Source organism: Dicentrarchus labrax, unplaced genomic scaffold (genome assembly GCF_905237075.1).
Source record: "Dicentrarchus labrax unplaced genomic scaffold, dlabrax2021, whole genome shotgun sequence".
In the NCBI taxonomy this organism is placed as follows: Eukaryota; Metazoa; Chordata; class Actinopteri; family Moronidae; genus Dicentrarchus; species Dicentrarchus labrax.
Genome location: NW_026136706.1, coordinates 5,493,750 through 5,518,843, shown reverse-complemented (window position 1 = coordinate 5,518,843; position 25,094 = coordinate 5,493,750). Strand labels below are relative to the sequence as shown.

Below are 25,094 nucleotides of genomic sequence, written 5' to 3'. Positions count from 1 at the left end.
TGCAGTCTCTGTGTTCATAAAGTGTAATGTGTTAAAGAGAAAGGGTGTGTGTTGCTGCAGGTTCCTGCTGTGCGCCTCAGGAGAGTGTGTGAAGGTGTTCAGCACCTCCACCGAGGAGTGTATCCACGACCTGCGAGGACACACAGAGCTGGTGACAGGTGTGCTGCTCAGACCCTCCAACCACCTGCAGGTAACCGTCACACAGTCTGTTAACCGGAGAGGGGGGGGGGTCAGGGTCTTCTCCGGACTCTTTCTAAAGCGACGACACTATAAGTCTGTAAAATGTTGGCCTGCACAGTGAAGCTCAGTTATATCAAAATTTGGGCGCTTGGTTAGTTCAGTTGGTAGAGTTGGTGACTCGTATACGCAGCGGACCGGGTTCGAATCCGACCTGCGGCCCTTTGCTGCATGTAATCCCCCTCTCTCTGCCCCCCCACCCCTCCTGTCTGTCTCTCTATCAAATAAAGGCCAAAAAAATAATATTTTAGAATAAAACATATCAAAACTGTAATATTGCCACGTGCAGATCTCAAGATACGATCAGAATAATTGACGGCAATATTTCTGTTGAAAGTCTAATTGATTAATTGACTTTTATTCTCCTTACTTACAATTTGTATGGATTCATCAATGGAGAAAGATTAATTGATTAATTGATTTTGGAGTGAAAACCTTTTTATGAATGAAGAACAACTTTTTACTAATGTTTTACTAAAGTTAAGTTTTTGGCACTCTGAGCACAACAAAGTGCCTTTTTAAGATTTTTATTATTATTATTTTATTGATCAGCGGGCTACATATTCATGAATATCTCCAAACTCCAGCACATCCTGGATGGTTGTGCTTCTCAGATGCTCCATGCTTTACTTACTGAAATAGAATATAAGTAGTTGCTGTTTATAAGGATTTTATTGTTTTTAATTTCTCCTGTGACGATGCATCCCTCACCTGTTTTTTTTTGTTGCAGGTCTACTCTTGCTCAGCAGATGGCACTGTCAGACTTTGGGACTTCACAGACGGCATCCTCATCAAAGTACGACTTGATTCTTAAATGGTTTTTCCCTCCCAGTCTCAGTGTCTCGTCCCAATCTGTGTCCACTTCGGCTCTGTTTGTACATTCATGTTGGGTCTTCTCCATATTAAGGGCAGCCCCCGACCAGTTAGTGTGGAGTAGAAATTGACATCCTACCCTTTTTAAACATTATTTTCCACACACTAAAGTTAACTCTGCGCACATCGACCGATTTAAAAATGAACCTTTCATCTATTTTATAGCACATGTTGATTGTTTTTTGGACATTATGCATTTAAAATAGCTGCACAGTTCAGCAGCAGAATGAGCTTACCTGTATATTTATCATCGGCTCACCGTAAGTGTGACTGCATACGTAGAGACACAGCAGTGAAGGACTCCTGGGTCGAGATCAGTTAGTGTTGTTGTTCCCTCTGATTTCTGGCAGCCGTGTGTGACAGCTGTGTGATCTCTTCCAGACTTATGTCATCGGATACCCGATTTATTCCATCTACGCATCTGCAAACCATGAAGGAGTCATCTTTCTCGTTACTCCCGCGCAGAGCGACAAAAGATCTGGTAGGTTCGACATCTTTTCTCTCTTTGGTTATTGCTTTAGTTTGATGCCCAAGCTCAGCATCCATTAGACACCATGTCAGCGGGCAATTTTAATGTTGCCGATTTCCGTGTAAACCTTTTTAGCAGTTAATGTCACACACTTACTCATTCAGCTATATGAGACCCAAAAAAAGAGGAGCGTAATCAATAATAATGCTGAAATGGTGCCAAACAAACTGCAGATGCACTATCACTACTTACAGCGGCCTATTATTCAAATGAAGGCAGCAATACATTTAAATATCAGAATAAAAATCACCCAAACTAAGAGCTTTTTACACATGTTAAAACCTCCATGTTTATCTTTTTTAACTTATTTAAAGGTCAGAAAAGTGTTTCTTTGACAATCCTGGTGAAAAGTGTTAAAATCTGTGTGATGTTTCAGTCCATTAAATCCAGTGTCTGCAGCTCAGATCAGTCTGACACGATGATGACGTCTGTTACAGTGTCTCTGTCGTAATACTTCCACAAGGAGTCGCCAGTTACAGAAAAAGTGAACTCGCTCTCGTGGAGGCTTTTAACATTTGTGAAGTAGAAAGTGGGTAAGGGGTCAGAATGTGTAATAAGCTCATGTTTGATTGTGTGTGTGTGTGTGTGTGCGCGTGCAGAGATGTTCCAGCTGGTTGCGGTACAACTGCCACAGAGCGGAGATCAGCTGGTGGAGGCCCGAGAGCTTTCTGCTGTGCTCAGCGACGTCAGCTCCAACCCAGCGGCCATCGTCTTCGGCAGAGGGGTACAAACTCTACCGTCACTGTCACCAACACACCTTCTTGAAATACATATAATCAGAGGGATATTGATCAGAAAGCTTGTTGACCTTGACAGACTTCTCTGCTGGGCCAAAATAATGTAGGGCACTGGTTCTCCAGCTATGGTACGTGTACTACTCGTGGTACGTGTGCTGCCTCTAGTGGTATGCAAAAGAATCTCTGGCTTGTTTTTAATATATTAAATAAATGTATTTAAAAACATATTGAAATACTACAACATTTGAGAAGCCTGGAGTTTTACAGTCACTGAGAACACCTGTAAATTGATTAAAATTACTAGAAATCCTGGAAATAATTGATGTTGCCCTGGAAATTGAATGTAGAGTGTGTATTAACAAACAAGTGTTATCTTCCTCACAGGGCGAATATATTGCTTCAGCTAATGGGCTGCAGCTGGAGGTCTACTTCTTCAAGAAACAGAAGGCATACAGGTGAGTCACTGTGTGTGATGCTTCAGTTATGAGGTGTGGAGATGTAAAATGAATTAAACGGGTTTCAAGTAAAACCACAAACTGCTCACAACTTAAGATGACAAATACTTTATCTCTCTATAATTAGACACAAAATGTTTAAGAGTGAATCTTTATCATAAAACCTGTTGGTAACAAAACCCTCACTATCCTACAAAGCCTCAGTGATAAGTAACACCGTATGTCTGTCTGACCCTGTGTGCGTTGTTCAATAGATTTCCCCTCAAAGAAGACAACAAGAAGGGAGGCAAGAACACATTCATGTGTGTTGCCTGTCACCCAAAAGATGACTGCATCGCCACTGGACACGAGGATGGAAAGATTCGCTTGTGGTGAGTGAAGCAACAACCTGGCCTTGAAGCACTCGCACCCTTTGTCTTGGTGATTTTGATTGTTTAGTCTAAAGATCTGCTGCTCACTTGGGTTTTCCTGATCGCTGCACAGAGTGAACTCTACTCCCCCTATCATGCTGGGAAAGAAGCTCTACAACATTTTGTCAACTCCTCTTCTCCAAATTTACCTGTCACTATTTTTTCCTGAATTATTCCCATTTTTATCCTCTCCAGGCTTCGTGTGTGTGTGTGTTTGACCACATGCTAATCCTACCTCCTGCTGGACCCTTCAGCCTAATATTTATATTAGCCTGGCATTTGCTGAAAACGGCTTATTTAGTCTGTTGCTGGCCACATTTTGGCCTTCAGTTGTGGCCCAAAAACGGACTCCCATAGCAAAGTTTGTTCTCATCTTGAGCCGGAGCATCTGTATTACATCGTCTGTAAATGCAGGAGCACAAGTAGATCTGGTACCAGGACACGCCTGGCGGAGATCTGCTGAGTGCGCTCTTCTAGTTTTATTTTTGTAAAGCAGTGTGTGTTTATACATGTGTGAATGTAGCTCGTCAGGTGAAGTGGAGAGACTTTATTTTTCTTACGTCACTGTTTGTCCATTTCAGGAGAAACTTCAACCACAAGAAGGAGTACACGTACTCCACCCTGCACTGGCACCACAGTGCTGTCAGCTCTCTGTGCTTCACCCCAGAAGGTAGATGCATTTCATACCAGGATTATTAATGTCACTTATATTTTAACAAACAAAACAAAAAGTCCAGAGTGACCAGATTAGCTCATGATTTGTATCTATATCTGCTTTGTTTCCCCAGGCACCAACCTGCTGAGCGGAGGCATAGAGTCGGTGCTCGTCCAGTGGCGATACAACCAAGAGAGCCAGCGAGACTTCCTGCCCCGCCTGGGCGCTGCCATCACACACATCGCCGTCTCACCTGATGGAGCGCTGTTCTGTACCTCACACAGTGACAACAGTAAGGAGCTGTATTATACACACAGATGATTCACAGTGAGCACAGTGGACACAGTGTATATACATTTTTAAAAGCCAGCATCTAGTGGTACTACAGCTTAATGTATTTCCAGCTTCAGCAGTAATGCCATAAGCTTTACATCTGAGAGCACATTTTTCTGCTAATAAGAGACACAGGTCACATCTTTGTCCTTAACTGATAAGACTCAGAGTTCATTATAAACTACAAGCTGTGGTAACTTAACTTCTTAACGTCTCTTCTTGTTTCAGAGATCACAATCATCCAGAGCTGTGTTAAAGTGTCTGCTGTTATTCAGGGCCTGGTCAAAGGTGAGTACAGACTGTAGGTGGCACAGCATGTAGATTGATCATAAACATGCTGTATGGACTCATAGATAATAAACATATATATATCATAAATAACCTTTTACAGTTCTTGGAAAACAATCTTGCTTCTAAGAAAGTTCATTGTCCATTATAGACAAAGGTTTTAATCTACTGGTTTTTAATCACCCACATTGTTCACACTGTAATTGTGCAAAGATGTAAATAACTAAATTTGACCAAAGACATTAAAAAGAGAAATTAAGGAAACATATCAAACCCCTGGTGATGCCTTTTTAACCTGGAAATTCTTTCCAGGTCTTATTGTTGTTAATGTGGTGCAAATTATGTTTTTATCTCCTTAGAAAGTGTTACAGTAACAATCATAATATTTATTTATAAAAGCACTTTCACATTTAAACCCATGTTACAAAGTGCTTCACAAAAAATAAAATAAAACACAATTAATAAAATCATCAAATTTAAATAAATAAAAAAATCAACCAGATAAAACAAGACAAACATTTAAGGAAATAAAAGACCATTAAAGAAAATTAAAATTGTCTTTTCATGTCATATTTGACCAGAAATTGTATTGTATATTTGTATATGTTCAATCAGATTGACAGTGTATCATTTGCGGTTGTTTTATTCTGCATCAGTAGGCGGAAATAAGAATTGTACTCTTTCATGAATTTCTGACCTATTCTTCCTCTCTGTCCCTCACACCAAACTACTCTTTATATGACACATCAAAAAGAGTAAAAACAAGGTTTGAATCTGTCAGGTTACCAGTGGATTCTCACTCTTTATTTTGTATCTTTGTGCAGGAGAAAGTGTCAGGACAGACCTGATGATGGACCCACGCAGCAAATCCCTGGTGTTGAATGGGAAACCGGGTCACCTGCAGTTTTACTCCCTCCAAAGAGACAAGCTGCTGTACAACGTAAGCATCTCTGCGATCATTTTTGGAGTCTTTTATTGACCTAATGTGGTAATTCAGCACCTGAAATAACATAAGCATGGTTATGAGTACTTGGAGACAGCTTTATTTCTATTATAAACAAAAAAAACTTCTATTCTGATCCACAAACTCACTCAATAATACTGTCAACACCTTGGTGTGAATTAGTCTTCACAACTCAATTCTCTCATCTTTCCCACAGCTGGACATAGTGCAGCAGGAGTATATTCATGAGTCGGGCCTGCAACAGTTTGAGGTGGTCAAGGCGGCCTTCAATGCATCTGGCAACTGGCTGGCAACGGTGGAAGAAAGAAAACAGAAAGCTGCTGAGCTGGAGCTGAACCTGAAACTGTGGGCATACGATGAACAAACACAGAGGTACTGACGTCTAAACTGTACACAGTGTTTCAGGGAATGAGCGACATATTCAGCAGTAGACTGGTTTAAAATTGTACTCCAATAATCACACCCCTGTAACATGCTGACTGTATCACCTGCAGTTTTGTGCTGAACACGACCATCTCGGCCCCACACGAGGCCCAGATTACAGCCATGTGCTTTTGCCACGCCGCCGACAGCCAGACCACCATGCTGGCCTCCACCAGTAAGGACGGGCACTTCAAAGCCTGGCAGCTGGCTGCACAGGCCCACACAGAGGGTAAGCAGTGTAACTCAGTGTCTGACAGTCCATTCAACCAAAAAGGCAGAGTTTGGCTGAGCTGTGTTAAAGTGTGGCAATGTTTACTCTGCTCCTTGTGTATTTTCAATTTATTCTTCAAGAGCTCTGTGTTCTTTACGAGTCAAAAGAGCTCTGTGTTATTTGTCCTCATTGATAGGATTTTGGTAGGGAACCTGACACAGCAATTCAGCCTGTAAGATGAGAAAAACAAAATTTTCTAATAAATCAATCACTTTTCTTATCTTATCTCAATGAAAAACCTCATATGGTCAATGTGTAGGTCAGTGAACATCTTATTTTAAACAAATAATTGACCTGTAAGACTGCTGTATATACTGTATTAGGGCTGCAACTAATGATTATTTTCGTTATCGTTATCTGACTGTTGTTTTCTAGATCAATTAAATAATCATTTGCTCTATAGAATGACAGAAACAAGTTAAAAGTCCAAGGTAAAAGAGAGAAGAGTTACAAATCTCCACCTTTTGAGTGGCTGAAAACAGCATTTCTGCCATTTTTTAACAATTCATTCAATTGTAGCCCTATTATTCGCATACGTAACTAACCAACCAGACAAACCACTTCTTACCTCCGTGAAGCTGAAAACCTGCCTACCATCAGTGCCGTGCAGGCGATGCTTTTATCCAAAGTGCTTTGTGCAGCCGTGATTATACGATTGTTACATTTTTAGCCGGAGAGACATCAGCAGGAATCAAGTTTATCTCTATAGCACCTTTCGCAGACACCAGTGCTTCATGTTCAAAGAAATGAAATCAAATAAATAAAACAATAGATAAAATATACAAGGGCGACAGACATGAGACACAAATCATAAACTTCCACATGCTGCTCCGTGAACAGAATGTTTTGCTCCTTTTTTAAATGAGTCCAAAAGGCCTCAAGCTTATTGGGAGACTATTCCAAGGAGGCTTAGAGGCTGCCAACTGGAAAGCACAATCTCCCTGAGTCTAAAACCGTGTCCAAGGTATACTAGGTCAAGAGTCTCCTAGCTGTCGGTAAGAAGGCCTTCACAAAGAACTGGCTCAAGCACCTGATTACAAACAAAGGCTGACCTTCGTGAATGAGATCCTAGTGATAGAGAATCTGACATATAGACGAAAAAACGAAGGAAGATTGTTTCATTTTGTTTCAAAAGAGAATTACTGTAGTCAAATTGTGACGAGATGAAAACATGTGTAATCATCTCCCTTTCGTTAATGAGACTCAAGTGCCAGTGCCAGACTCTACACATCAAGTTCAATGTTAAGGTTGAGCCAAATGAGGCAGTATTTCTCGCTAATCCAACACTCTCGGTGTCTGTCTCCATCTCTACTTTCCCTCGAACATGGCAACAGATGAAGGTCCTTCCTGGTCGTGTGATTTCGTCGGAGCCTATCACGACCTGGTGCCCGAGTGCTGCTGTTTCTCAGCCGATGGTTCTCTGTTGGCCGTCAGCTTTCAGGAGGTGGTGACCGTGTGGAGCCCGGCCTCCTGGGAGCTCCTGACAACTCTGTCCCAGCCGCCAGGAGCCATCAGGTCAGAGGCTTAAACATGCACTCAAATACCCACGCATGCACTAGGGCCGGGTGTTGAAACTCAATACTGATTATGTTTGGAGCACCTTTTTAAGCATTGAAAATGATCACTCAATGCTTGATCAGATTCTTTGTGTTGTGTTTTAGTTAGCCATATTCCCATCCAGCTCTTTAAGAGACAAGTTTGACCTTAAACAAAAAACAGGAGTAAGTGGTGCATTGGTTGGAGACTATTGTGGATGCTGAGCTGTGGATTAATACACATTTGGTGCTCTAATGCAGTGGTTTCCAGTCTGGGGGTTTCCTGGTCTTCATGATTTTAAAGTGTGTAAGAAAACTTTAAAAAAAACGTATTCTGTGAAGTAAACTAAGTTTTATGATTGTAAAAACATAAAAAAGTACAAAATACAGACAGAATTGTTGCAAAAAATGTATTAAAAAAATATAGATTATAGTATTTTTATAAATAGAAATAGTTTTAGAGCTGCTGTATTGTAAAATGTTTATTTCTTCCATCTCCAGTAAGCACAGATGGGCTCACATTCACAGAAGAAAGGGACGTTGATAGGACCGTGGACAGTTAGTTAAAGCACAGTGCACTCACACAGATTCACTAAGCAACCAGCTGTTTGCTGTCGAGGACGTCTTTGAACAGTTAAATAACCTTTTTACCACGCTGGCACAAGTCCAAAGCTTTGTTTCTCACAACAGACCAGGGGATGGAGCGGCCTCAGAGAAAGGAGTGCTGCCTGTCAGCCGGATGAACACGGAGGGGGGGGGGCAGGCTGCAGTTTCGCAACGTTGCTCGAGTCTCAGAAATGTTGGCTGATGTCCCCTCCTCTGCTCAACAAGGGGCCCTCAGGTCAATGAGGACACGAAACTACTGTTGCTAGTTTCCGTACCACTTTTCTGCTCAGAACAGTCAGTCAGCATTTCATCATATTTGCAAGAAAAACAAGGAGAGCTGACTTGCAATTTAAATTAAAATGAAGCAACCAGCTAAGTCAAGAAGAGCGTCAGTCAACAGCACTACAAAAGGTCTCTTACTAGGAACCCGATGAGCTGCCTTGCTCCATTAAAAAGAAACTCAATCATAATCAGACAGCCTCTTCGAATGAGCAGACATTTCCTGTGTAGTTTGGGAGCTGAAAGGGAATTTGTACGTACTGAGGCTTCAAAGTTGAAAGGAGGGAAACTGTAAGACGTTAACGGTCAGCTGTTTTGACAGCTGCCCGGTGCCCCTTACATAACCACCACCTATGGATGTGTAGAGCTGGGTCAACGGCCTGACCTCCAACCTCACCAACCCCAGACTCTTTACATGCAACTTGAGAAATGTATGACTTTTTGGCTTAAAATAAGAAAAAATTTCACCTGCCAAGTTATTTTTTGCATAGTAATATCACAGCCTTAATATGTAAAAGGCAGCAAGTCTGAAATTGATTCATCTGCCAGACACAAATTTTCCGGGTGTTTGGTTCTTGGTGGGTGATTGTGTGTTCCCATTTGAAGCCCCCAAAGCGGAAAACTCCTCAAAGGCTAATCCTGTGAAATATGTGCGGTGTGGGGAGCTAGATGAGGAGGGGGGGGCTGCACTTGGGATTCTTTATAGTCACAAGAAAACTAAAGGGACTTTTTTTTTTCTCCACCAGGGATCTTTGTTTTGGGCGACTGAGCTGTTCCAAGTATCTGCTGGGAACCTCCGCCAACAACCTGCTCTGCTGCTGGAACCTCCTCACCTGCTCATGTAAGGCCGTCTGTGCAGTGTACATGGCAACACACAAGCAAAAACATTTGCAGCTGAGGGCATTCTTTGCAATTGATTTATAATTGTGTCTTCCTGTTGCCTCTTCCGCTGTATCCTGTCCTCTCTGATAGTGGAGTGGAGCACCTCGATGGACGTCAGCCTGCTGCTGGCCGACCCCCTCTCCGAGAACATGGCTGCCTTCTGCTGTCAGGCTGGATGCACCGACTGTAAGCAGAGTCTTGGCATTTCCAAGTTGTTGTGAACAGGAGATACTGATAGTCACAGTTTGTCCTGAAGATCTGATTTGAGAAAGAAGTCCAGTTTACTTTCAGTCTGTATATCAGCCTCATAAATTCAGTGTTCCAAACCAACAAGACACTTTGTTGAAGCGGTGGGTTGAATACAAAACCTCTATAGATAAATATTTTAACACAACATCTGTGTGCTAATGTGTTGGTGCCAAGCAGGTATAATATTTACCATATATATATTTAATAAGCATACTGTTGTAATTTCTTTAATGGAAGTGTAGAAATCACCGTTACTGTGTTAATGTTTTATGCTGGTTGTCTTTCTTCTCTATTGTCAGTGTTTGTGTTTAAGCCCAGCGAGCCTCGGCCGCTGTTTTCCCGTAAGGAGGTGTGCTCGGGGAAGGTGACTCGCGCCGTCTTTGCCCCGAGGGAGGAGATGCTGGAGAGCTGCGAGGAGAGCAGCCAGTGGCTCAACCACTCCCAGCTGTACTTCCTCACTCAGTACATGGTAAACACACCGCCGCCAGACAAACACTCAACTAGAAAAGGTGGTTAATTGACAGCAAAGATTAGAAGTGGAACTCTTTTTCCGAACCATTGTGCCAAAATAGAAAAATACTAAGTAGAACAAGCATATCATGTAATGACAATAAGTTAACCCCATACAATCGACTCTGTCAGGTCCGGGGTAATTACAAACAGAGGGTGTGTTGACCTATTTTCAGTATTTGGTAGGAATGTCAAAATTAACACTAGCATGGATGTGACAGTCATACGGTTTAGTTTATAGCTCAAAAAACGACCTTTTAATGTGTTTTGGGGAGGATTTTGTATTAATAGTGCCGTAACAACTACAAAACAAAACCAATATGGAACCAATGCTAATTTTCTTTCATAGCCTTCATACCTTTTTTGGCCCGTATGGATGTAAAATAGCTCTTAAATTACATTGAATAATGGTCTTCAAACATGGACAAACCCTGCATGACCTCCAGCTCTGACACTTATTTTAAGAAATAAAAATTACAGCAAGCAGCAAATGTGTGAATTCAGTCTCTGTTCTGCAGCATCCTTATTATCTGAATGTCACCACTGTTATATTATTTTAGTGACATAATAAGTGTGCAATTGGGGGTAAACGGAAGGAAAAAGTACTTATGCACCATAATAACCTTTTGCACTCTCTCCTCTGCAGGATCTCATGACATTCACCACCAAGGCGGAGGAAGACCGACTGATGGCGTCCAGCAAACAGGTACAGCGAGCACACCTGAGCACCAGCCGCTGCTCAGCTTTAAAAGATTTCAGACATTTCTGGCCTGCCACTCAACAGCGCAGGACATCGCATACCGAGCAGGTTTTCTGAACTCTTTGGAGACCAAAGTTCATACCTGATAGAACAGTTCCTCATTGCGGGCAGTCTAAACATAACGAAACTCATGAAACCTGTGAGCTGGACCGATGCCTGTGTCAGCTGTTGCTTCATGTTTTCTTCTGCAGTGATCGCAGGGTGATGGTGAAGAGCCAGTTTTTTTGTGCTTAGCTAAAGTTACAGGAACTGGCAGCAGCAGAGTTTGTGGATCCATGTTGCTTTTGTTTTCAACTCCCTGGTCTTTATTGAATTAATCCAAATAAACCCCCCTCTCTGTTTCTCTCTCTTTTTTCTGTCTCCTTCCACTCTATCAAATAAAAACATCGTTGCTGAAGACATTTCCTGTTTTTCCTGACATTGTGATTTTTTTTTTTTATTTCTTCCCCTTTCCAGCTTGTGATCGATGACAGCGTTGCCATGACACCGTTCTACCTGTTGCTGGGGAAACATCGGCAACAGGAAAATCAGGACTCGCTGGGCGGCATGTCTGCTGAGAGGACACCTCTGCCACAGGGCTCTGTCGCTATCAGAGAGGTCGGTAGTCCGGCCCTGTGTGTCCACGTTGAGCTGTGTATAAGCTGGTTAAAAGTCCTTATTTTAGGGAATGAGTGAGAAGTTTCTGCATCTCAAATTTGTCACATTGACACATGCAAATTAGTAATTTACGGTCACATTTTTTGACATTAACGTGTTTGTTTGTTTTCCTGACAGCTTCTGCAGACGCCGGCCCACGTCTTGCCCTCGACCTCTTACCTCTGCTCAATGTTTGTGCAGTCTCTGCTCATCTCCGTTACAGACACCAGGTCAGTAGTCCACCAATGTTAGGCTAAAGACATTTTGTCAAGCTCACCCACAGAACAGTTCTATTTATCTCACTCAAGATTGTAAAAAACAGGTTTAGGTTTCGTCTGATGAACTTGAGCTCTCTGAACTGATCATATATGACTATAATCCTGCACACAGTTACACATGTACACTTACACACACGCTAACCCAAAGTCATCTTTATTCTGTTTACTTAAGTGGATAACATCTGCTTATAACGCTAATTTTATTGTGCAAATAAATCAAATAGCTTCAGAAATTCAACACATTTTCTATTTGTTCTTAAATTGTGAGCCAATAAAACTGAAAATAATGAGTCATACTGGCTTTTTGTTCCCCTTTTTAATGTGTCAATATTGATTGATGGATGAAATATATATTTTTGACACCTCGTGATAATATCAGGAGTTGACACAACACTGCTGCACTTTCAGGCTCCACATGACTCAGCAACTTGAGATTCAGGCTGGAGCTGTGCTTGGACTTGTTTATGTCTCTTAAATATGCAAAGTCATGTTGATTTATTATTTTTTTTCCTACATGTGTTCTCATGGCCTCAGGGAGGAAAATAAACACACAGAGGAGGAAATGGAGAGCGAGAAAGAGGAAGAGGATTCAGAGGGGGAAATGGAATCCAGCACGAGACCGAAGGAGTCGCTGGAAAGCGAGGCAACAGAGTCTGCAGCCCCCGCTCTGACAAAAGCACAGGCTAGGGAACTGAGGAGGGTGAAGAAACTTGACCACAGCTGGCTCGCAGGCCTCCTGGACTCTTGAACATGACCATGTACAAAGACAGACACACACAGATACACTGCCCATAGAAGGTTTTCACCAATTCAGTGGATTTCTTTTATTGTTTTACACCATGAAATTGAGGATTTCTTCTAGAAATCACAAAACAAATACATTTCTATGCACAAAAACAAGTATTTGATTGCATACGTATCCAACCCCTTTGGCAGCAGTTGCAGCCTTGAGTCAACGTTGACAAGTTTGTATCAGTTTCCAAGTCTTACAACAAAGTCTGGTTTGAATTCATATCTGGATTCTGACTCAACCACTCCAGAATATTAACAGTGTTGTTTCTCAGCCTTTCCTCTGTAGCTTTGGCTGTATGTTTGTGATTGTTGGAAAATAAATCTCTTCACAAGTCAGTTTTCTTGCAAACTGCAGCAGGTTTTCCTCCAGGATGTCTTTTCTGCAGTTCTGAGGCCTTAATCACCAAATTTCAAGCTGCAAGATAATTCGGTAATTTCTCCCTTATCCTCTTTTCACACTGTACAGACAGTTCTTGCACGAACTGTCCGTGCACGAACATGCAAACAGCAATTTGGAAGTTTCACTTGCTCCTTTCACCAGACTCCCAGTTTCTCCCATCCGTCCCCACAATGCTTGGCTGACCTCACGCAGGTCCAGGGTTTCGCTTACACCGATAATCAAAAAGCTCACTTTTGGACTTCAATTCACCTCAGTCTCCTCCATGCCTGCTGGTAATCACGAGCTGGGGGACTGTGAATAACAGAACAGAGGATTATCGAGTGCTTAAATGTTTCTCGTATCTGCCTTCTTGAACTTCTTGTTAACTTGTCACAGGCAAGACTGAAACCTCATCCGTGGTTCCCAACACTGACATAGTTGTTGATGTTCAGGCTACATCTCTGTGGGGTTTTTTTTCCTCCCAGTAGGTTTGGTCAAATTTGTATTTATACTTAATATTACTATTACCACGTGGAGGGGCAGCCTGATGTTTATATTTAGAAGTATTTTTAGCTATCCATTTTGACATTTCTATGCAAACCTACAGTTAGATTGGTGGGAAACTGAGGGTACAACCTGCACAGTGGGGGAAACACCGTGATTGTTATGACAATATACTAAACATCAGCCTCAAATAACTTTGTAACGTGGATATATTTACTCCCTGGTTGAGAATCACTTGTTTTTATGGTGTAGTTTTTGATGGGATATTAAATAAAACCTGCATCTTCCACTTAAAGCAAATAGTTGCACCAGTGCTGATTTGGTATGTCACAGTAAAGAGATGAAATACTTATGCAATCATTTATTTTGATCAGTTTGTAGGGGCTTCTTTTTTTTTTTTTAAACTTGCACGTTAAAGTATTTGTGTTTTGTCAATCAGTGTAAAGCAAAAAAAAAGAACTAATCACATCCACTGTGATTCAATGTTAAAACATTAAGGACTCCACCGGTGGGGTAAAAACTCTCTATAGGCACTGTATCATGCACATACACAGTATAGTGCAATTACTAGACATTTTTCTATATTTTGAATTTTAATAAAAAAGAAGTCTTTCTTTAAGCTGTCAGCCTCATTGATTTTTGCCTTGCTCCTCACCTTGTTACACAACATCAGTGTGTCTTCCAGAGTCCAAAGCCTTTTTTTCCATTGTCACTATTGTGTGTTGTAATGTAGTGCGGTGGCGAGAGACGGTTATAAGTTCTCACTTTGTAGTAGTGTTGTATAAGCAGGTGAACTGTGACACACATCTAATCAGACTGTTGCTGCTCTCAAGAGGGATTAGGATTCTTTAAAAAAAAAAAAAAAAGTGTATGTAATGATGACATTGTTTGAATTAATGCAGAACATACATTTTCCTTGGAAATGCAAACCCATGATATTTCATTTTAGAAATCTTTAACATAAACTTTGCTCATGTGTCCAGGACCTTGTAAAGTCACATTATCGGTGCTGTAAAGTCAGCCCCGTTCTCTTTGGTCTTGAGTAACAAATCCTGAAGTCCTGAGTAAGCTGTCTCAGAAGGAGGTCACGTTTTGTTCCCAGGGTTGGATAAGAAAGGGCACTTTCATCTCAGCGTTTTTCAGTTCCTTTCTCTATCAGGTGCTCCGTCCCGAGGCCTCCCACCGCAAAGGACAGATCCATCGTGCTCTTTCTTGGACTCTGCGTTTAAAAGATATTGAGAACGTACGGAGCTTTGGTCATCAAACTGGGTCACCCTATATTTCCTTATCGACACCTAAGCTGTTTATCTGTCACTTTTATTGGCTTGATATGACCTAGGATTGTAAAACAGATCCATTAAGTATATTTAAAAAAACATCAAATCCTCTCTGAATCTCGGTAAACTTTGTAACTGTTAGACCGTTTTCTTTGCCCTCCACCTTTGTATTTCCCCTTGAGCAAGGCACCACACTGAGCAACAGACAACCCTTCATAGAAATGAACTGTAATATAATGTACTATGATATATATATAAAACAAATATACACAAGTCTAAGGAATTCCCTTGTGGCCATTTATAAACCAGTGCAGCAAAGATGATTAAAGTTTGAACTCGCAGAAGAGGTTCGGATTAAGGAGGAAGTAAAAACTTTTTTTTTTTGTGGAAGTGGGTCGTTGTTTTCTTGCTAAAGGGAGAACTTCATCAAATATTATAAAAAAACAAATGTTGGACTCAAAATCGACGCAGCCGAACCAGAGATATCATCTTTATGATTCCACATGTTCTTCTTCCCTCTCAAAACTTGATGCCTACATTACCCACAATGCACAACATGAACTTCAGGAGATGCAGGTGTGCTAGTAGCAGCTAATGTAGCCTCCAGACGTTAACCTCAATTAAAGATAAGTACAGAGAGGTCTGGAAAGATCATTTATTTCTACTCTAAACCCCTGATTCGTTTCATTTTCAGACTTTCAGACGCTGACTCAAGTGACATCACTCGAGGAAATGTATCAGAGCTTACGCAAAGGCTTCAAAGGCTTCATACAACTTTTTTTCAGACCTTGCACATGAACAGGACGATATCTCCACTTATCTCAAGTCCTAGTTCCTGTCTGTAGACATTGGACTTTCACTGGGGCCAGCGGCCTTTTCACTCTGTCAGTATGTGGTCCTTCGAGTATGAGGTGGGGCCTCAACTGCTGCTCTTTTTTAAGGCATCGCCCCTCATGTTGAACCTTCTACCTTAAACTGATAAATCCTGAAAAAAGCAAGTCAGCATGTCAGGGTCCTAATCATTTAAAAATGAGTCAGCATCTGCAAATAAAACAGCATGATTGTGCTTCGATAAAAGTACAAAGTTGTTTAATTTATCTCATTCACTGTGGCACCTGAAGGCTATTGCTGTTCAGTAAAGCTTATAGGGAACAAAATGAAAGAAGAGGCCTGTTAAAAAGGTACTATTGTGTATTCATTAGCTGTCTCACTGATCAGCAGTGCGTTGGCATTTGGCTTAAACCTCTTAAAAGTAGTACGAGCCCCTGATACGACCGTCACAACACACTCACAGTGCAGATCAGCTGTTAAACATACACATACATTAAGCATCGAAATAATAAAACAACCGCTGAATGCAGAGTCAAAGCCAACTAACAAGCCTCTGTCGCTTAAAAAAAACCAAACAAAACAGGTCACTCTTTGTCTTTTCAGCAGGCATGCGAGTCCAGATCATCCAGCTCGGCTTAAAAGTCACTCAGTTTAACACTGGCTGCCTGAAAGAAAGGGATTCTGGGGAGGAAATTAGCAGCTAACTGTGCTGAGGTATGTGACCTGACACCAGAGCAACCAATCCCAGGAAACCCTGCGAACATAATACACTGCACACACACACACACACACACACGTAAGACTAAACACATTCGATTGTGACGGTTTTGTTTATTTAGGAGAGCTCATGCAATACAAGCAGTACCAACGACTTTATGTTCAGTGGAGTGCGATTATTACATAAAATGGATGATTTCTTTATGATTTAATGCTGTTGTCTATTGAACTACAATAACACTGATATATATCTATATGTATATACAGAGAGAGATATATATATATATGCCAGATTAAAGCAGTATGATACAGATGTATTTAAAAGAAATGCAGTAATTGTACTTTATACAAACACTAGGTATATAAAAACATAAAAAAAAAAAAAAAAAAAACAGCATGGCAACAGTATACACAATATACTTTTGAGCATTTTCCAATTGTATATATTCAATATGTTTATACTGACTGACAGCTAATGTTATTTACATTAAAAAATACAGAGTTATGTCCATGTGTGATATTCCTGAATCAGCAGACAGACCGTTGTGAGAGCCGGTTTTTGTTCTCATGCCCATACAGAGTTTTTTTTCACATTAAACCCGAGTGGAACATGAAAATTAAGCTCCATTCCCTGCGAGTCTGGCACACTTGCAGACATCCTGACTCACCGCCGCGTCCTCCACCAGGTTTCATGGGAATGCTCGGCTAATAAGTGGCCTTCTGTTCTCCTACATCTGGTGCGGCTACCCAATTATTTAGTTTCCAAACTAAATATTTCTCTCCCCCTATATCTCCCCACTCCAAAAAATACCAAAATCTTGGCTAGACTGGCTAGATTTTGTATGGGCGGGTTGCGACTCTTGATGTAGCCACATGTGTGCGTTTAACAGCTGTCAAGGCTAATTTACAATAAGGCGACAGTTATCACTGAAGGCCAGAGGTGGAGCTACATTAGGTACCTTATTTGGGTATATCTTTAAAGTGAGATTATTTCTGAAAGACGAAATAATAACACATTATTCCCCCTTAGAAATGAAAATGAAGCTACTGTCTGAGATTTTTAACTGTTTTTGGAGACATTTGTTTATTTAGAAAAATCAATTAAAAGTAGGAATGCAAAAAAAAAAACTTTCACAAGATGCTTTAAAAACAACAGTTTCTGGACTCATAAAGCCAAAGTTGTCAGAACTTTAAAACGTTTGTCGAAGCTTAGACCGATAAGAGCTACAACCCTGACTCAGTGCTGGTTCAGAGCCTGCTGGCAGTCTGAGGCGGTATACTGAGACCAGATAAGAGTTACTGACTCAGCAAACTTTTGAGGAAACCGGAGGGTATCTGTCTACAACACGGGGTGCACTCACTTCTTCTGTAAACTGGTACAGTTTTCTGGTGCTACAGTAAGTGTTACAATATGTGCCTTTATTTTTTTTCTTAAAACCACAATCCCTCCCCCCCCACACACTGCACCTGAACAAACAGAGAGACTATAAGTGATTTAAATAAGTTTGAGCATGGGGGTTTACGGCGGCGGTGGGGTGGGTAGGGGGGGTGGAGTCAGGACTTCAACCTTGTGCAAAAAATATTGATCAAATGCCTGATCACGCGTTAGGTGTAATGACAGACGTCAATCACTTAAAGTGCCTGTGTAACAACAATCATGATTGAAAAATTACTCGAGAGAGAGAACATAAAAGATTAAAAAAGGTGACAAAATAACACTATTAATGTAAACTACCAGGAAAACAGAATTTAAGTACAATCTCAGAGTGGGTTAGGAATATTCAGTGAACCTACACATCTACTGTCACCTGATGTAAAAAAAAAACATATATTTGGATTGCTTCACACAGATAACTGGTTTCCCTCACTTCCTTTTACGCCACATATTATGGACTTTGACTTTGGTAACTGAGAGAGTTATTGACAAGGGTGCATAGGATTTCTTTCTTATGGCACGACCGCGAGAGCGCAACACAATACTGATTATACAGTTATTATAAAAACCACCGTCTGCATTTCCTGAATAAATACAGTTATTTTGCATAACCCTTATAACCACGTATTAAAGAGACTAGATCCCAGTTTTGTGTTTGGTTAAATAAAAGTAAAAAAGCCCTCTGGAGGACGGCCTCCACAAGAACCTGCTCATCATACATGTAAGCGGACACACAGCCGAGGCTGAAGAGAACAGCTAGCGGACACAGCTACAGCACCAATGAGAGGCAAGTGTCAAGAGAGGAAAGTGGGGGACGGCCTGTCTCTTAGGGTCTCAGACGACAGCGGCCCCCCTTAATCCAAGCCTCAGTGCCTGCTTTCCCTGCAAGATTTCTCCCTCATTTGGCCTTTTAGTTAGCTGAAGCACCTTTTTAAACATCTTTACAGCTACATCCAGGCAGTGAGGGGGAGAATATTTTACAGCGCCATTTCCCCTGATGTCTTTAACAGGACCACCACATTGGGATCACGAGCCTAGAAGTGATGGATCCTTGTTCGACAGTACATGTATGTATCAAAGAGCATGGACCCGCAGATGAGAGACTCTCATCTGACTCCCAGACTGAAAACGTTAGAGAAACCCTGCCTTACCTAAAGTCTTGCTATGGATTAGTTTTCTATAACTGTAAGCTTTCTGCTAATGAGTAATGCTTTATTAATGGCTACGCATAGCATGTTAAGTTGCCTTTATCTGGTTAGCATTAGCATTCTGCCAGCTACAAGAAAAAAAGATGTTAGATAAATAAGATGCAGGGCAAGGGTAAGGCTTGAGAGATATGTACCCAGGACAGAGTCTCTTTAACGGGGTTAGACGGTGGTAGGAAGTGAGGGGTTGTCTACCTCCTCCACCTTCTGCTCCGGCGAGCAGCACAGGAAGAGGCGGCTCCCCAGGCTCTTGTAGGCAAACCCAAAGTACATGATGTGACCCATGGCCACGAAGGAGACAGAGATGATGACCAGAAGGCCGAAGGCCTCCGGGTTCGGAGCCAGAATCACCATGATGAAGTGCAGCAGGTCTAAGAGGTAATTCATGGAGTTCTGGACGCCGTTGATCACACCTCGCTCCGACTCGATCACATTCTCCTGGATGAGCTGGGTCACGGTCAGGTCAAAAGACCACAGACCTGCAAGAAGGGGATCAACAGTCAGTGTTAATGATGTTTTTTACAGCCACAATGAAACAACTTTAGAAGGCGACAGTAGCTGTAATGGTAATTATCAGGCAATATAATTGGAACCAAAGGTTGCAAATATTGCTCTGACATCCGTAGAGGTCTTATGTGAGATTCCGGTGAGTTGAGAAAAAGTTCAACCTGTGGACCTCCTTGTAACTGCTTGAGTCACCTTTAGGAAGTGATCATTCGAGAAACAGCCTTTTCTTATCTTATGAAAGGAAGTGAAACATGCCAATAAAGCATGGACACTCTAATTCCCTTTCAAATGACACTAACAAACAACTTAGACTATACCATTTACCTCAATGGCAAATAGCGCTAGAGCTTCTACTCTGCTCCAAAGCAAGTGAAATACAATATCAGGACATTTAGATAAACACTCTTACCAACTCTAGCAGCAATGACGCCAGCAAACAGCAGACAAACAGACATGTAGGACTGCAGAGGTGGCAGCTCTTCAGCTGGTGCAGCAGTAGTGACGTTTCCACTGGTAAGAACGCCGGTGAGGCTGTGCTCGGCCTCGGGCAGCGGCTTCTCTCCGATCAGGTGGGTGTAAAGGTCCTGGAAGGGCGAGACGCTGAGGTCGAAGGGGCTCCCGGGAGCAAAGACGGAGACGACACACAGTATGAGGCAGGACAGCTGGGCAAGGCCCGAAATGAAGCCTGTGCGGATCAGGCCGCACTTCTTGCGGACCCAGGTGAAGGCGACGGTGCCGCAGATGCCCGACACGGCCGAGGCCCCCATCAGCAGGCTGAGCACCGAGCCGTTGAGGCCCTGCGTGTAGGCGTAGCCCGTGGTGATGCAGTCGAAGCCCAGCACCGTCATGTAGAGGAAAGCCAGGGACATGCCGGCGAAGAAGATGTTCTGGTTGTAGTAAGCGACCCAGCCTGCCTTGAAGGTGCGCAGAGGTTCGGTCACCTGATAGCAACAGCCGCGCTGCTTGGGAGAGGCGGGCTTGGTCACGACTGAGGTTTCATTCATGAGCGGCTGAGACGATTCCTCAGGGCTCTGGCCGTTCTCCAACTCTGTGAAAGGGCAGAAGCATGAAGAGAATTAGTTCAATTCAGTCACCACACAGGCCAAAACTCCCCACAGTGTTAGATGCTAGAAATCAAACACAAGGTTCTTGTAGCTACCTCTCGTGGGGCTGAGCTGTTTGAGCTCCTGCTGCTGCTCTTTCTGGCCAGCTTTCGTGGCCAACGCCGGCGTCTTCTGGTAGACCTTCCACAGCAGCGCGTACTCCAGACACATGGAGCACAGGTTCCAGCCAGAGATGAACCCACAGCCGATGAAATGGGAGCCGAAGGCCATTATCTGACCCACCAGCATAGGAGCCAAGATGTTGGTCAGCTGGTCAATGATCCGCACCGTGGCATTCATATCTGATAAAAGAGTGGCACTATTAAGTTCCTGAGATCAAATATTGGCCCATTACAGTCCTCACATGATGGACACATGGCATTTTAAAAAATGATGATACTAGCAGGGCAGAATGATAAAGGTCATTAAGTTCAGTGAGTGTTTTCCACCATGTAAGCAAAACCTATGAAATAGTTTATAACAATCAGGGTGAAAACGAGAGTGAGTCACCATCTGGGGGTTCAAAGTCTGCCCTACTGAACAGATCTGATAAGGGATCATGTGAGACCTACATCTGATGATAAGAAACACTGACCTGCCAACCTGCTGCTGTCCTGACCCGCCACAACCACCACCCAGTCCCTTTGGATGGTGATGGATGTAGCTGTGCTGGCTAGGTTGGCAATGTTGGCGATGGTGATCACCAGAATGTAGCAGGTGGTCTGAAAGAACAAAAAAAAAAGAATATTATTAGTAAATGTGATCGTAATCGAATGATCTATATTTACTTGCTGCAAAGTAAATCTTTTCTGTTTAGCCAAAGCTTGATAAAGCTTATTCCACTATTAATCTACAATGTTAGTCACACTGTTGCACTGGCTGACATGCTTCTTCATTACCATTAACACACACACACACACACACACACACACACACTAGTTTATTTGACTGAACCCTAACACCTTTTCCTTGGGTTGTTTTATTTGAAGGAGGCAGAAGAGGTGAAAGTATCCAGTATTTGATCAGCAAAAATGTGGGAAAAGTCAGAAAATGTGTAGCTATAAATAGTCCCCAACACAGGATTTACTCCTGTTTGAGTGATGTTTGTTTAAAAAAAAACTACACTGACCAGCCTTTAAAAAAAAAAAAATTAAACTAATCTTCACGAGGAACCAATGGGGCTTTGGGCTGAATGCCACATACAAGTAGGGTTGCAGCGGTATACCGATACTGTGGTATGACGACTGATGGTTATCATGTGCATATGCTTATCGACGGTATTACATTTTTTAAAAAATACTGAATTCTACTGTACTTGTGTCATTAAAAATATATAGCATATAATATTTTGTGATGTATTTGTTCAACCCCCCCAAAAAACCCTTCTGCTTTCATTCCTTTAAGGGTCATTGTAACTGATGATAGTAGTTACTGTCCAATGTAGACATTGAAACTGCGACCGTTGCAACCCTAAATACAAAGTAGGGAAGTCATGAAGTATTTAGAGATGAACTAACAAATAGTTTTGGTATTTTTATGGGATTTATTTAGAAAAATTACCAACTTTATCTTTAAAACATGAATATACAAGACTTGCATCTATTATACCGTCTCTATTTGATGGAAAACGCCTCCAAGTTGAGTTATTTTTATGATTTAAATTCAAGAATGAAGCAACTGTCAGGCTCAAAACTTTTTCCAACACTGTAACATTAACTGTAAAAGGACTTAAGATCGGAAGTTCAGATTTTACCTGATACTGACAACAAAAAAGTGCTATTATCACATTATGTAAACAAAAAAAATCAATGACATCCTGTACAAAAAAAATCTATATCATTCTGCAAAAATTAACCTCATGACAGCTAATATGACACTCAACATGTGACCTCAGCTGCAGCAGCAATAAAGAAGCACAGAGTGACAGAAAAACCTAAAAGAAAACGTATAATATGGCTCAATTATGAAACCGCTACTTTGTCTGTTAATCTGTACATTGTAACGCAGCTGCTGATTAAAAAAAAACTACAAATGCTTCAACAGGCCCGGCCACATTTCTCTCTGTGTCATGTGACAGGCCTTGAAGAACCTGCTGACTGCACAGCCTTCAACCAGACACTCAATCTCCTGTTCCACCGACCTCTCTCCACCTCCACACTCCCAACGCCGACAGCCGTCCCCCTAAACGCTCTCACGTGGCCAAAATCTCCCCCTTTCTCCGGGAGAGACCCAAAAGGCGTGCCACAAATGCCCCCACCTCCCGCCGTCACCCCACCTCCCCCCAAAACAGAAAGGCTTTTGTGTTTCAACGTGACAACCCCAACCGGTCTCTCCTAATGGACAGAAACCTGTCTGGTCTACAGTTCTGCATCTCGGTCGGCGGCAGAAGTAGGTCCGCATCTTTGTGGTGAGGAAGTTCTTGTGAAGCCACATAGCTCAACAAGTGTAAACAAGCCCCTCTCAGAACACTGACACAAACTTTCTTTCCTACGGAGGGCTGCTGGGGACAAGAGTGTAATTACCTCTTAATTGTCAGCTTTGGTTTTCTTGTGATGACAAAGTTCAGTTATAAATTATTGTGGCTCAAGATGTGAGTGTCAAGAGCATCAAGAAACAAGTAGACAAGCTGTGTCAAAAAACTTAAACAATGCCTAATCTACTGTCAATTTAAGTTAGTGGAACAGCCAAAGGTCTTCTGGCACTGAACCATGCTCACTTAACTCTTCTGTAAAAAGCAGTTCAAGTGCTCATAAATCATAATGACAAGGAGTCCATATCAGTGTGCAATCCCAGGGTCAGAGAGTGGTTTCAGTGAGAATCCCCCGTTAGTTCACGTTCAAACAGCGAGTGTGTAAAGACAAGCACAGGGGGGATCTTACCAGAATCCATCCATTGTAAAGCTCCACAAGCTGTTCTTTGAACTGGAAAACAACCATCAGGAGGATCCCACACACGATGACGCAACTGTTCTGGACGAGCAGCGAAGTCTGGGCCACTGTGGAAACACCACGAAGGACATTAGGGACAGAAATATGATCAAAGACAACAGATTGCTGTCTGACAAACCAGATCATTAGAGCGCTTCGGCGAGATGGTTGGACACGTTCCCTCGCTCCCTGATCTAATCTAATAGAGCCAAATTCCTCTGCATAAACATTCAACAAGAGGAGCATTTAACTGTGAAAGCGGAGCACATGTGCACATTGTAAAGGACGTTATAATGCCAGTCCCTGTGAGAGTGCTACACGTCTAGTGTTTCAGGTTCAAAATCCACAAAGTTTGTGGGCATTTCATTCATGACAAACTTGTGCTCTGACAGTCTTTCAACGCCGTGCTCCCTCCTTACCTTTGAGCCTGGGATTCTTGTCCACCCAGTCCCCAATGATGGCCCCCAGCAGCAGCACGGAGCCGGCCACCACCAGCCCGTACACGGCCGTGAGCAGCAGGCTGTTCCCGTACAGCTCCACCAGGAAAACGGCCACGGCAAAGTTCCACATTCGGTCGCCCTGCGAAATTCAAATCATTGGATTATTCATAAGCCTAACGCTGATACCTGATTCTGCACATCCACGCTGGTTGGCTGGTAGGAAATGTGGTTTGGCTGCTGCATAAATATTAAGAGCCCTGAGACATAAGAATCACCCTCTACAGTTCAATCTATCCTTCAGGAGCTATTTGCACAGTGTGGTTGAGCTCCACACAGAGGAAAACATGTCATTTCATATTGTAATGACAGTTATAACAACACATAATGTAACAATAACGCATTATATTTAGTTTGACAGTGAAAAAGCCACACATGGAGCCTGTCATCATGAGGTAAATACATGATGGAGAGTCATTTAAATAGACAGTAATGTGTTTCTTACCCATGTAGACAGAGCATGTCCCATGTAAATAAGGAATTTAGCTGAGGTGAAGAAGTCTCGGACAGACTCTGTAAAGGAAATATTCAACTGTTACATCTCCATATCCATATTTTAATCCATGATGGATCCGTTGTGTTTTAATAATCTCGCATTGCAATGAGAAATAACCTACCACAGCACGTCCTCCTGGGTGCAGAGGTATCCATTTTAAAGCTGTCCAAATGGCAAAAAAAAACAAAACAACCAAGTGAGTGTTGTTTCTTTTGTAATGCAACGTTAAAGCAGGTCGACCCCACTGTTATCTCTCAGCGACACCACAAATACAACAGCAAAAAAAACAAAAACAACAAAAGACAAAAGACACGGCGGGTTCTCCCTCCTTTTCCTCCTCTCCAAACTTAGCTATCACTGTAGCTGAAGTCGGAAAGAAATAACAGTAAAGAAAAGAAAAAGAGAAGACACGAAGCTGTGAGGGCTGAATATCCAGCACCGGTCCGTCTGACGGCTGCCTCCGCTCTTCTGCTCACTGTTTACGTCCTGCCTCGGATATAGCCACGCAGTCACG

General features: G+C 42.2%; 2 protein-coding genes across 2 annotated transcripts in view; one reads left to right on the top strand and one right to left on the bottom strand.

Moving 5' to 3' along the window:
- Nucleotides 1-14,204, top strand: part of wdr75 (WD repeat domain 75) — a 15,816-nt gene extending 1,612 nt beyond the window's left edge. Inside the window, exons 2-21 of the mRNA XM_051404203.1 lie at nt 61-190; nt 968-1,033; nt 1,492-1,591; nt 2,239-2,363; nt 2,761-2,831; nt 3,086-3,202; nt 3,823-3,911; nt 4,030-4,188; nt 4,458-4,517; nt 5,342-5,457; nt 5,678-5,853; nt 5,976-6,133; nt 7,510-7,690; nt 9,342-9,436; nt 9,568-9,663; nt 10,026-10,195; nt 10,883-10,942; nt 11,453-11,593; nt 11,771-11,862; nt 12,445-14,204. Of these exons, the coding sequence (XP_051260163.1) occupies nt 61-190; nt 968-1,033; nt 1,492-1,591; nt 2,239-2,363; nt 2,761-2,831; nt 3,086-3,202; nt 3,823-3,911; nt 4,030-4,188; nt 4,458-4,517; nt 5,342-5,457; nt 5,678-5,853; nt 5,976-6,133; nt 7,510-7,690; nt 9,342-9,436; nt 9,568-9,663; nt 10,026-10,195; nt 10,883-10,942; nt 11,453-11,593; nt 11,771-11,862; nt 12,445-12,658 (2,416 nt within the window). The 3' untranslated portion in view covers nt 12,659-14,204. The remainder of the gene's footprint in view (nt 1-60; nt 191-967; nt 1,034-1,491; nt 1,592-2,238; nt 2,364-2,760; nt 2,832-3,085; nt 3,203-3,822; nt 3,912-4,029; nt 4,189-4,457; nt 4,518-5,341; nt 5,458-5,677; nt 5,854-5,975; nt 6,134-7,509; nt 7,691-9,341; nt 9,437-9,567; nt 9,664-10,025; nt 10,196-10,882; nt 10,943-11,452; nt 11,594-11,770; nt 11,863-12,444) is intronic.
- Nucleotides 14,205-16,504: 2,300 nt separating this feature from the next.
- slc40a1 (solute carrier family 40 member 1) lies at nt 16,505-25,061 on the bottom strand. Its single transcript, XM_051404194.1, has 8 exons — nt 24,702-25,061; nt 24,530-24,597; nt 24,007-24,166; nt 23,540-23,655; nt 21,256-21,382; nt 20,717-20,962; nt 19,967-20,605; nt 16,505-19,529 (listed from the first exon to the last, which is right to left on the bottom strand). The coding sequence occupies exons 1-8, from the start codon at nt 24,733-24,735 to the stop codon at nt 19,213-19,215; spliced, it is 1,707 nt and encodes a 568-aa protein (XP_051260154.1). The 5' UTR covers nt 24,736-25,061; the 3' UTR covers nt 16,505-19,212.
- Between the last annotated feature and the right edge of the window lie 33 nt (nt 25,062-25,094).